Raw genomic sequence first — 11,744 nt, forward strand, 5'->3', positions numbered from 1 at the left:
GTTTCGGGTATTCATTGGTGAAATATCTGTAGCAAGAACATACATTGTAACCTGCGTTTAGAACCAATTTGTAGAATTTGTAGATGAGAGTGTTTGATTCGAAGATGGCAACTGGTGTTGTAATGCAGAGCATGTGATTTATATATAGCTGCAAAAATACACGACCTGGCCTTTCGTTGGAAAACAATAGGCAGCCTAATTAATAGCTTAGCATAATTATTTTCATAAAGATTTTATGGGAAAATGAAGAGACCAACAGATTTAAAATTCGTATTTGATTCTGATTGGTTTAGAATTATTTAGTAAGAAAAATATTAAAGGAAGCAAAATATTTTTTTTAAAAATTCCTGGGAAACTGATAAGTTTTACACGTTATCTAACGCAAAAGACATTAAATAATCACTAATCTATAAACGACGTCGTTGGGTTTGGGCGGGAAGTTTTTTAGCTACTTCATTTTGCTTTAATATAAATATAAATATAAATATAAATAAATAAATAAATAAATATAAATAAATAAATAAATAAATAAATAAATATATATATATATATATATATATATATATATATATATATATATATATATATATATATATATATGTATGTATGTATGTATGTATGTATGTATGTATGTATGTATGTATGTATGTATGTGTGTGTGTGTGTGTGTGTGTATGTATGTATGTATGTATGTATGTATGTATGTATATATATACTAACAAGCGTCCAACAAGACGTCTATAGCTAGCAGCATCACTAAGAACACTGCCTCGTTCTCTGCTTAATCGAAGTCCATGAACCATCGGAGTATCGACAGGCTTACAGTTAGTGAAACCAGATTCTAACAATATGTCGAGGGCATATTTACGTTGACATAGATTCAGTCCGGAGTCCTTCATATGTGCCTCAATTCCCAGAAAGAACCCCAAATTGCCCAGATCCTTGATCCTGAAAGCAAAGTTGATGAAGGCCTTGAGTTCTTGAAAAATGCAGGCTCGGGCTGGTTACTATAATGTCATCAACATATACTAAAATGGCAATGAAGGATGCATCACAGCCTTTAGCAAATAAGGAAGGGTTTGATTTCGACTGCTCAAAACTTCTATGTATCAAGGTAGTGTTTAATTTCGCATTCCATTGTCGACTAGCCTTCTTTAGGCCGTAAAGAGACCTCATGAGTTTGTAGACCTGCCCTGGCCTTTCTCCTTCAAAACACGGGGGGGGGGGGGGGGGGTAGCACCATGTATTCCTCCTCATCTAGATCACCATGGAGGAATGCGTTATTGATGTCCAATTGATGAAATGGCCATGATTTAGAAGTTTCCATAGCCAAGAAAGTGCGTATAGTTGTCATCCTTGCAACCGGTGAGAAAGTTTCGATGTAATCAACTCCAAGTTGCTGAGGGTAGCCCTTGGCTACTAATCTAGCCTTGTATCGTTCTATGGAATCGTCGGCTTTGAGCTTTACTTTGTATACCCACTTGCACCTAATGGGTGTTTTTTCGGGTGGCAAATCAACCAAAATCCATGTGTGGTTATATTGTAATGCCTTGATTTCCATAGCCATTGCTTCTTTCCAACAACTCTGATGTATAGCTTGATGATAGGTTCGTGGCTCCTACATGGAACTAACAGCCAAAGAAAACCTTTTGTGTGGAAAAGAGAGATTACCATATGAGATAACCTTTGATAGGAGGTGAGGGAATGACCTTTCATTAGCTATAGCATCGCAATAGTAATCCAATAACTTGTCTGGAACATGGCGGCTTTTGTCAGATCGCCTTGGCTGAGGGATGGCTGTTCTGTTAGACTGAATGTGAGCCTCATCAAAGTTTCTACGCTCACTGATAAGCTTAATTTCTAGGCATTATTTAGAGTAATTTTAGTCCGTTATTTTCATAAATAAATTAAGTTTTAGAGTTGGTTTTATAATAAATATTATATTATTTATATGTTACTAGTTTAGATTGATTTTAATAAGTATTAGGCTAATGTTGCATTTTTATTAATATTAATAAGAGTTTTATTTTATCTATAGTATTAAATTAAATTTACTTAGTAATTTTATATCTTTGATTTTTTTTAAATAGTGTTTTTAATAATTAAGTGTTATTAAGTGTGATTAGGTTAGGGTTGTTTGGCTTTTAAAATTAGTTTTCTTTGTTTTCTTTATGGGATTGGCGCAGCAATATAAGGGAAAGAAAAGGCGTTGCTTTTGGGGTTTTTTTTTGGTTTTTTTGGGAGTTTCGGCAGAACATTACGGAAGAGACGGAAGCAGAGAGAAAAGAAAGGAAGAAAAGATTGGAGGGTTCGACAGAAAGGAGAGAGGACGAAAGCTTAGGAGCGGCAGCCACTTCGAAGAAATTGGAGACTCCATCGCCAGGAAGTTCCGAGCTTCAATTGCGACTACTGTTTCTTAGGCTTGAATATTTTTCCCTTCACCTCCACTTTATTTGTTGTTTAGATTTCCAGAATAATATTTCATGAATAGTTTATGCATTCAACTATGATGATTATTGGCTAGAACTTTAATTAGGGATTTGGATTAGCCTTGATTAGATTAATTGACTATTTTCCATGTGTTAATTCTTCCAATTTCAATTTAATAATTGAACTTGATTATATTTATTTTATGTATTTTAATTGTTGATTGTGTGACTGGCCACTGCATAATTCTAACATTAGGGTTCATAGGAAGAACTGACAGGTGAATTATGAACCTAGAACTCGTAAGATAAACACAATTGACCTAAACTAGACATAGCTTTAGGTATTTGTGGTGATATTTGATTGTTGCTTAATGGGTTTAATTAATGTTGGTGAGATATCGACGGATGATCACAGTTAATTGGATACAACCTAGTAGCTCGACGGAGTATTAGGATATATTTGAAGCAATCATCACTATATTCGTAAAAATTAATACTTAGGAGAGTTAGTTAATTATCTAATAGGTGAACCCCAAATCCCTAGTCTTCTCTCAATTGGAATTTTCATTGCTTTAATTTCATAAATATTCTTTTTAATTATATTAATTCTAATTATTTGCGTTTTTCCTAATCAACAAATTGATTATTTAAGATAACAGTTAATAGTGTTCTTCGTGGGATCGACCCTGGAATACTCCAGGAATTTATACTCTGATTGACTCTGTGCGCTTGCAGATTATAGCAATCAAGTTTTGGCGCCGTTGCCGGGGAATACTTTATTAAACTGTTTTCCTTAAAATTTTCTTTTCAAAATTTTTTTTTAGGTTGTTAGGTTCGTTATTATTTTATTTTTATTTTTATTTATTTAGTTTTTATATTTCTGTTTTTATTTCGTTTGTTTATGAACTTAAGGCGTTCACTAAGGCATAAAACGCGGAATTATTTCCTATTGATCTTGAAATTGAGCGTACTTGCAGAAAAAACAGGGTACGAAGGCGGCTTGAAATGGCTGAAAATAATAGAGTGGGTCAACTGGATGACCCCGTACCTTCAATAATTCCACCTCCTCAAAATCAAGCAGCTCAACCACGTCTTCGAGACATCCAAAGACCGGTAATAGCTGTTAATCCTTCTTGCATTCAATTATCTGATGCAGCTAGAAATTATGAACTCAAGACTTTCCATCTGAATATGCTCCCTACCTTTAACGGTTTGGGAAGTGAAGATGCTTTGGGTTTCATGCTAGAGCTCTATAGTACGGTACAAACTTTACCTTTAAATAATTTATCTGAAGAAGAGCTTAGAATGAAATGCTTTCCATATTGCATGAGGGGTGATGCTAGGCAATGGTTGTTAAATTTACCAGAGGGTTCTTTAAGAGTTTGGGATGATGTTTACAATGCTTTCATGTTTAAATATTATTCATCTCAAAAGACAATGGACTATAGGAGTAGGATATGCACTTTCACTCAAAGAGAGGGTGAATTATTTCATGAAGCATGGGATCATTTTAAATTGCTTTTGACACAATTCTTTTATGATGGTTTAACTCCTAATTGTCAGTCTCTTGTAGATACTGCTGCAAGTGGATACACAGGTGATAAAAATAGTGATGAATTAGAAGCTATCTATGAGAGCTTAGCTACTAATTCTCGACAAAAGGCAGTGAGAGGTCGAAGGACTGCTGTGCATGAAATTAGCACACAATCTGAGTTGACAACACAAGTGGCTGAATTGACTAAACAGATGAACTTATTGATGACTCGTGATAGTTCGAATAGAGAATTTTGTTCTTATTGCAATACATATGGTCATAATTCTTCTGTTTGTATGAATGCAGAGTCATCACAACCATCTTATGAGGAAGCTTATTACATGGGATCCAACATGGGTAGGCAACAACCAAGAAATGATCCATTTTCTAATACATATAATCCAGGTTGGCGAAATCACCCTAACTTCTCATGGAGAGATCAAGGTAATGCAAGACCAATGGGACCACCTGGATTTCAGCAACAAGGACCGTCAGGATTCCAGCATCAGCAATACAGACCTTTCCAGCAGCCACCTGCACCACAACAGTCTCAACTTCTTGCTCAGGAGAAGAAGCCTCAATTGGAGGAGATGTTCATGCAATACATGGCTAGCCAGGACACGATGATGAAGAAAATGGATGCAAAAATTGATAAGTTTGCTCAATCCAGCCAAGCATCCATTCATAATTTAGAAGTGCAAGTAGGTCAGTTGGCTAAATTGGTTGTAGAAAAAGATCGAGGCAAGTTTCCTAGTACCACTGAATTAAACCCTAGGGAAGGAGCTATGGCTGTCACCTTGAGAAGTGGTAAGATTTTGAATGAAGTTTTGAAAGAGAAAGAACCCATGAGTGATAAAGAAGAAGAGCAAGTGTCTAAAGAGAATTCTAGTGATCAAAACCTCACTTCCTCTACAGTAAAACCTTATGTACCCCCCATTCCATATCCACAAAGGTTACAAAAGAGGAACCATGACAATAACTTTAAAAGATTTTTAGAGGTTTTTAAAAAATTGCAAATTAATATTCCTTTTGCAGAAGCACTCGCTAATATGCCATCTTATGCCAAGTACATTAAGGAAATTGTATCTAATAAAAAGAAATTGGAAGAGTTTGCTACTGTGCACCTAAATGAGGAGTGTAGTGCTATTCTACAAAGCAAATTACCTCCTAAGCTAATGGATCCAGGAAGTTTTTCTATTCCTTGCACTATTGGTAATACTGTTATTGATAAATGCTTATGTGATCTAGGTGCTAGTATTAACCTTATGCTTTTAACTCTTTTTAAGAAGTTGGAAATAGCTGAAATGAAGCCAACAACAATCTCTCTTCAACTTGCTGATAGATCAGTCAAGTACGCGCTTGGAGTAGTGGAGGATATCTTGGTAAAAGTTGGTAAATTTTATTTTCCTGCTGATTTTCTGATTCTTGATATGGGTAGTGATACAGATACATCTCTTATACTTGGTAGGCCATTTTTGTTCACAGGAGGAGTATTAATTGATATGCCTTTAGGGAAATTGATTTTTAGAGTAGGTAAAGGAAAAGAGGAATTCTCTATCTCTAAGGCTGTAAAATTACCAACTTTTGATGAATCATGTCTTTTTGTTGATGTTATTGAGAAACCTTCAGAAGAAGAATTTGTTAAGCATTCACCTAGTGAAACACTACATCAACTTGAACTTAAACCACCTTCATTGCGGTTCAAATACGAATTTTTGAGTGACAATGATACTTTTCTTATGTTTTCTTATGCTCATTTACTTCATGCAAAAGAAGAGAGATTGTGGAGAACATTTACTAAAGCTTGGCATGACAAAAATAATTTTTGGAGAGAATTCAATGTAGGACAGGAAGTTTTGTTGTCTAATTCTTGTCTTAAGCTTTTTCTAGAGAAATTGAAGTTTAGATGGTTTGGTCCTTTCATGGCCACTACAGTTCGTTCTTATGAGGCAATTGAGATTGAAAGAGATAAAAAGAGACCATTCATGGTTACTTCACCAAAAGGTAGGCCCGGAAGAAACTGGCAACTAACAGGGAAGTTTCCTGTTTATTTCATTTTCTCATACTTGCTTTTATATTTAACATTGAGGACAATGTTGAGTTTGAGTGTGGGGAAGGGAAAGTTTAGGAGGTGTTTTCTGCATGCATTTTTCTGGAATTTTCTGCATGCATTTTTCTAATTTTTTGCACTAATTTTCTGCATTTTTCTGGAATTTTCTGCATCGTTCCCTTCATTTTTCAGCAAAATAAAGTTTAAAAACTGCCATCTAATGACTATGTTGGTTGGGAGATAAGTTCTAGTGTTTTGGGAGTCCATAATATCAATGAATGTGTTTGGCTATATGTATGCTTGCATAGAGTTAGTAGTCAAATTCTGTCACACCGTGAGCTTTTGAGCCTAGAGGTTGTCCACTGCAACTTATTTTCATTTTGAGTGTTTATTGCCTTCTTTGATTGTGTTACTTCTAGAACTTGCTTTATACCATTTCAGAACTACATGTTATATGATGACACGAGAATGATTTAGGCATTAGGATTTAGCCTTATAGCCTTTAAAATGACCACATCCTTATACATGTTATCTTTCCCCCAGTGAACCACTTTGAGCTTTAAAATAAATATAAGACATTTTTCTTCATTAGCCAATCCCAAAGAACCTTTGCTCATAAAAAGAAGCCTTTTAACCCGTCCTTGAGTCAGTAGAAGTCATTATTTCATTTATCTGTGCAAGATGACCAAAAGTGATGAAGTATGGGTGAGATTGGAGTTGAAAGGTCATTGTACAATTGGTTTTCTTTGAGTGAAGAATTGTTTGTGATCAAAGGGGGTGAAAATGAAAAAAAAATGAACAAAATGATATGTTCTATTTTGTGGGTTGAAAAATCTTGTTAGCCCAAACTTTTGTGCTCATTTTATTCTTAAAATGATTTGTGAGCAATGAAGGCATGATATAAATTTGAAGATTATGGGAAGAGTACTATTGAGGGTTATGTGGAAATGATGAGGTGTTTATTCGGTTTTACCAGAAAAAAACAAGAGGAAAAAAAGAGAAAAAAAAAAGAGAAAACAAATGAAAAAAAAGGAAAAAGTGAAAAAAAAAAAAAAAAGATGAAAAAGAGATGGAGGTTTTGAAAGTTGTTTATCAGTGAAAAGGATGAGGGAGAATGAAGTAGAAATGATGGTTTGTTTTGGTAGAGTTCATTGTATTGGTTTACAAGTTCTTGCTCTTGATACGGTGAAATGATGACTCTACTGATCCCTTGGACTTTATTTGTATTTCCTTATATCCTTTCTTTCTTAAACCACATACCCTTGACCCCATTACAACCAAGAAATAAAGACCTTTTGACTCGTGTTCTTCATATAACTTTGGTAGTGGAGTTTTGGTTGACAAGCAAGCATATGGCAAGTGCACTCTCAATATAGGATGGTGTGTACCTTTCTTATACATATATTTGTGAGAGATTGAGTGAACAACCGTGAGGACTACTATTCTCTATTGTCTTGTGTGCGTATGACTTTGAACTCTCATGAAGTATTATGTGTTTACCATCTCCTTGAATTGAATGCCTAGTTGACATGGTTATGGTTGGTAGTTTGATTTCATTGAATAAGTTTCCTTGGGGACAAGCAAAACCTTGAGTGTGGGGAAGTTTGATAAGCTTAATTTCTAGGCATTATTTAGAGTAATTTTAGTCCGTTATTTTCATAAATAAATTAAGTTTTAGAGTTGGTTTTATAATAAATATTATATTATTTATATGTTACTAGTTTAGATTGATTTTAATAAGTATTAGGCTAATGTTGCATTTTTATTAATATTAATAAGAGTTTTATTTTATCTATAGTATTAAATTAAATTTACTTAGTAATTTTATATCTTTGATTTTTTTTAAATAGTATTTTTAATAATTAAGTGTTATTAAGTGTGATTAGGTTAGGGTTGTTTGGCTTTTAAAATTAGTTTTCTTTGTTTTCTTTATGGGATTGGCGCAGCAATATAAGGGAAAGAAAAGGCGTTGCTTTTGGGGGGTTTTTTGGTTTTTTTGGGAGTTTCGGCAGAACATTACGGAAGAGACGGAAGCAGAGAGAAAAGAAAGGAAGAAAAGATTGGAGGGTTCGACAGAAAGGAGAGAGGACGAAAGCTTAGGAGCGGCAACCACTTCGAAGAAATTGGAGACTCCATCGCCAGGAAGTTCCGAGCTTCAATTGCGACTACTGTTTCTTAGGCTTGAATATTTTTCCCTTCACCTCCACTTTATTTGTTGTTTAGATTTCCGGAATAATATTTCATGAATAGTTTATGCATTCAACTATGATGATTATTGGCTAGAACTTTAATTAGGGATTTGGATTAGCCTTGATTAGATTAATTGACTATTTTCCATGTGTTAATTCTTCCAATTTCAATTTAATAATTGAACTTGATTATATTTATTTTATGTATTTTAATTGTTGATTGTGTGACTGGCCACTGCATAATTCTAACATTAGGGTTCATAGGAAGAACTGACAGGTGAATTATGAACCTAGAACTCGTAAGATAAACACAATTGACCTAAACTAGACATAGCTTTAGGTATTTGTGGTGATATTTAATTGTTGCTTAATGGGTTTAATTAATGTTGGTGAGATATCGACGGATGATCACAGTTAATTGGATACAACCTAGTAGCTCGACGGAGTATTAGGATATATTTGAAGCAATCATCACTATATTCGTAAGAATTAATACTTAGGAGAGTTAGTTAATTATCTAATAGGTGAACCCCAAATCCCTAGTCTTCTCTCAATTAGAATTTTCATTGCTTTAATTTCATAAATATTCTTTTTAATTATATTAATTCTAATTATTTGCGTTTTTCCTAATCAACAAATTGATTATTTAAGATAACAGTTAATAGTGTTCTTCGTGGGATCGACCCTGGAATACTCCAGGAATTTATACTCTGATTGACTCTGTGCGCTTGCAGATTATAGCAATCACTCACTTAATATGGAAGGTCTTGATTCTGGACTTACTGAGACCGGGGATGAGCTGTTGGTTTGGCTAGAATCAAGATCCCTAGCATAGTTGCCATTGTGGCTAGGCTCACTAGATTCAACCTCTTGAAACTGTTGGTTGTTGTGGCTTGGTACTGTTTCATAGGAGTCACAGGACTGACTTGTTCCAGTGTGTTGAGTCTGCAACTCAAAATCCAAAGAGATAGGAACATTAGGAAGGGATGGCCTCTCATATGGTTGGTTTTGATTAGACCATTCCTTTTCTGCCATGGGAAATTGAGCTTCATAGAACGTGACATCTCTAGATATAAACACGGAGTCATCATCCACATCATATAGAGCAGAAAACCCTTTACCCCTGCTGGAATGCCTATAAACATGCATCTTCTTCCTCGAGGTGCCATTTTGTGTCTAGCAACTGGCAAGGTAGTAACATAACACAGACAACCGAACACCTTGAGGTTGCTAATATAAGGATTCTTACCATATAGCCTCTGAAAAGGTCTTAACATGTCAATGATATGAGAAGGAAGTCTATTTATGATAAAGACAGCATGCATAATGCAGTGCCCCCAAAATTTCAAAGGGACATTAGCTTGGAATCTAAGAGATCTTGCCACGTTAAGAATATGTTGATGCTTTCTTTCAATCACATCATTTTGTTGTGGTGTATTTACACATGATTGTTGATGAATAATGCCATTAGTTGAGAAAAACTCATTCATTTTGAATTCAAGACCATTGTCACTTCGGATTGTTTTTATCAAAATCCCAAACTGTGTAAACACATAAGCATGTAACTCTTTCACAAATTGTCTGGTCTGAGATTTACTTTTCATCAAATGTATCCAAGTGAATCTCGAAAAATCATCAACCACTGTTAGGAAGTGATATTCCCCATTCAAAGAACACATTGGAAAAAGACCCCATATATCCATATGAATCAAATCAAAGCAAGCTTTTGAACATGTAGTGCTCAAAGGAAAAGATGAACGTTTATGCTTAGCTAAATGGCATATATCACAAGCTAAGGGTTTTTCTTTTTTTTTTTTTTTTTTTTTTTTTTTTTTTTTGTAATAGAGGTATCAACATCACAAAGAAGATGCAGTTTATTGGTTGGGAAGTGCCCCAATCTCCGGTGCCAAAGCTCCGGACTATTACATTGCAAAGCACAGTGTTTGTCCGCCATCTTTGGTGACTGCATCAGAAGGTACAAACCACCCTCCTCTCTAGCTATACCAGCTATCAACCCATGACACGCTTGAATCAGGCACTGTTTAGGCATGAAAGTTAGTTTGCAGGCTGTGTCTTTAACTAACTTACTCACAGAAATAATGTTGAACTTGAATGTAGGAATATGAAGTGCATCTTTCAACCATAAACTGTCATTAATCCTTATGTCTCCTATATGCCTGACAGATATATTTTTACCAGTAGGTAAACTCACCTCAACTCCCTCCACCATATGATAGTTAACAAGGAAATCAAGTGAACAAACTATGTGATTTGTGGCTCCGTAGTCAATTATCCAAGTAGTAGAACATAAAGACAGAGAGTTAATTGAATACCTGCCTTCATTGTTGCTGTTTATCTCATCGAAATTGGGGGTTAAAGCCACAGCTGCAGTGGTGCTACCTGCATTATTTGCATGATTTGAATCAGATGATCCATAATTCTGTCCAGGTTGTAGGATAGATATGATTCTTCGTAGCTGTTCAGTAGTGATTCCCAGTTCTTTTTCGTTAACAACAGTTGTTGTGGATTGTTACTTCCCTCTTGATTTGTAGCCCGGTACCCACCCGGGAAGGTAACCGTGGTTTTTTATAGAATTTGTCCACCGTGTGCCCCGACATACCACAGAATGTACATTTGGCTTTTGCAACATTACTCTTCCTGCCATTGTACACATTCAGAGTAGCAGCTAGATTTTCCTCTCCCATGGAGCTCTGGACGGCATTAGACTGACTAGCATCTAATCCTCCCAAATTCAAGTGATTTAATCTGATTTGTCTTTAAAGTTTCTGGGGCATCATGAAGACCTTATAGACCTCCGGCAAAGGATCCAAAACGAGAAACATAGCCTTCAAGTTGTTGTAATCCTCATTAAGGCCTTGTAGAAACCGAATCACTTGATCGATGTCCCTCTCCTTTCTGATCACTTCTACCAGATCACATGAGCACCTGGCATTGCACTTGCATAGAGGGAGTGGCCTGAGGTTGTTCATTTCTTCCCATAACGTCTGGTTTTTAGTGTAGTATTCGTTGACCGACATTCCTCCTTGGATCCTGTTGAGCATCCTATTGAGCAAACCTTCTCCTTAGATCTTTCCCAAATATCACTGGCTTTCCCGAAGGGCATAATACTTTGTACGATCGACGAATGAACCGATATGAAGATCCAAACACAGATCATTAGATTGCATCGTCTCCAAGCTGCGTATAGGATATCTTCCCTGTTCGGAGGTGTGGTGCTTCCATCAAATAAGGTCCACTTGTTTTTTTACCTCTAAAGCAATCCGCATAGAAATGTTCCACGTTCCGTAGTTCGGACTACCGGTTAATGGCGGATTCACTAAAATCATCGAAGTATTGTCATTAGAACTAATGTGACACCCCGTAAATCCAAACTCTAATCAAGGATTAATTAGAGAATTAATCCTAGTCTCTTTGTTAATTTATTCCTAAAAATCTTGAAATTCAATAGTCGAGGGACTAGATTTTGACTAGTCACTTAAGTCAAAGGGTTGTACCTTGTGCTTCTTGAGTTGTGTCCTTGT

At 35.5% G+C, this 11,744-nt stretch overlaps 2 protein-coding genes across 2 annotated transcripts; one reads left to right on the top strand and one right to left on the bottom strand.

Annotated features, from left to right (window-relative positions):
• The first annotated feature begins 3,434 nt into the window (after window positions 1-3,434).
• On the top strand, window positions 3,435-6,143 carry LOC109156509. Its single transcript, XM_019304362.1, has 2 exons — window positions 3,435-4,555; window positions 4,634-6,143. The coding sequence occupies exons 1-2, from the start codon at window positions 3,435-3,437 to the stop codon at window positions 6,141-6,143; spliced, it is 2,631 nt and encodes an 876-aa protein (XP_019159907.1).
• Window positions 6,144-8,946: 2,803 nt separating this feature from the next.
• LOC109156510 lies at window positions 8,947-11,240 on the bottom strand. The gene is made up of 6 exons (XM_019304363.1): window positions 11,007-11,240; window positions 10,823-10,913; window positions 10,536-10,602; window positions 10,129-10,379; window positions 9,423-9,844; window positions 8,947-9,378 (listed from the first exon to the last, which is right to left on the bottom strand). The coding sequence occupies exons 1-6, from the start codon at window positions 11,238-11,240 to the stop codon at window positions 8,947-8,949; spliced, it is 1,497 nt and encodes a 498-aa protein (XP_019159908.1).
• Window positions 11,241-11,744: the final 504 nt, after the last annotated feature.

This window comes from Ipomoea nil, unplaced genomic scaffold (assembly GCF_001879475.1).
Source record: "Ipomoea nil cultivar Tokyo-kokei standard unplaced genomic scaffold, Asagao_1.1 scaffold2735, whole genome shotgun sequence".
NCBI classification, from domain to species: Eukaryota; Viridiplantae; Streptophyta; class Magnoliopsida; order Solanales; family Convolvulaceae; genus Ipomoea; species Ipomoea nil.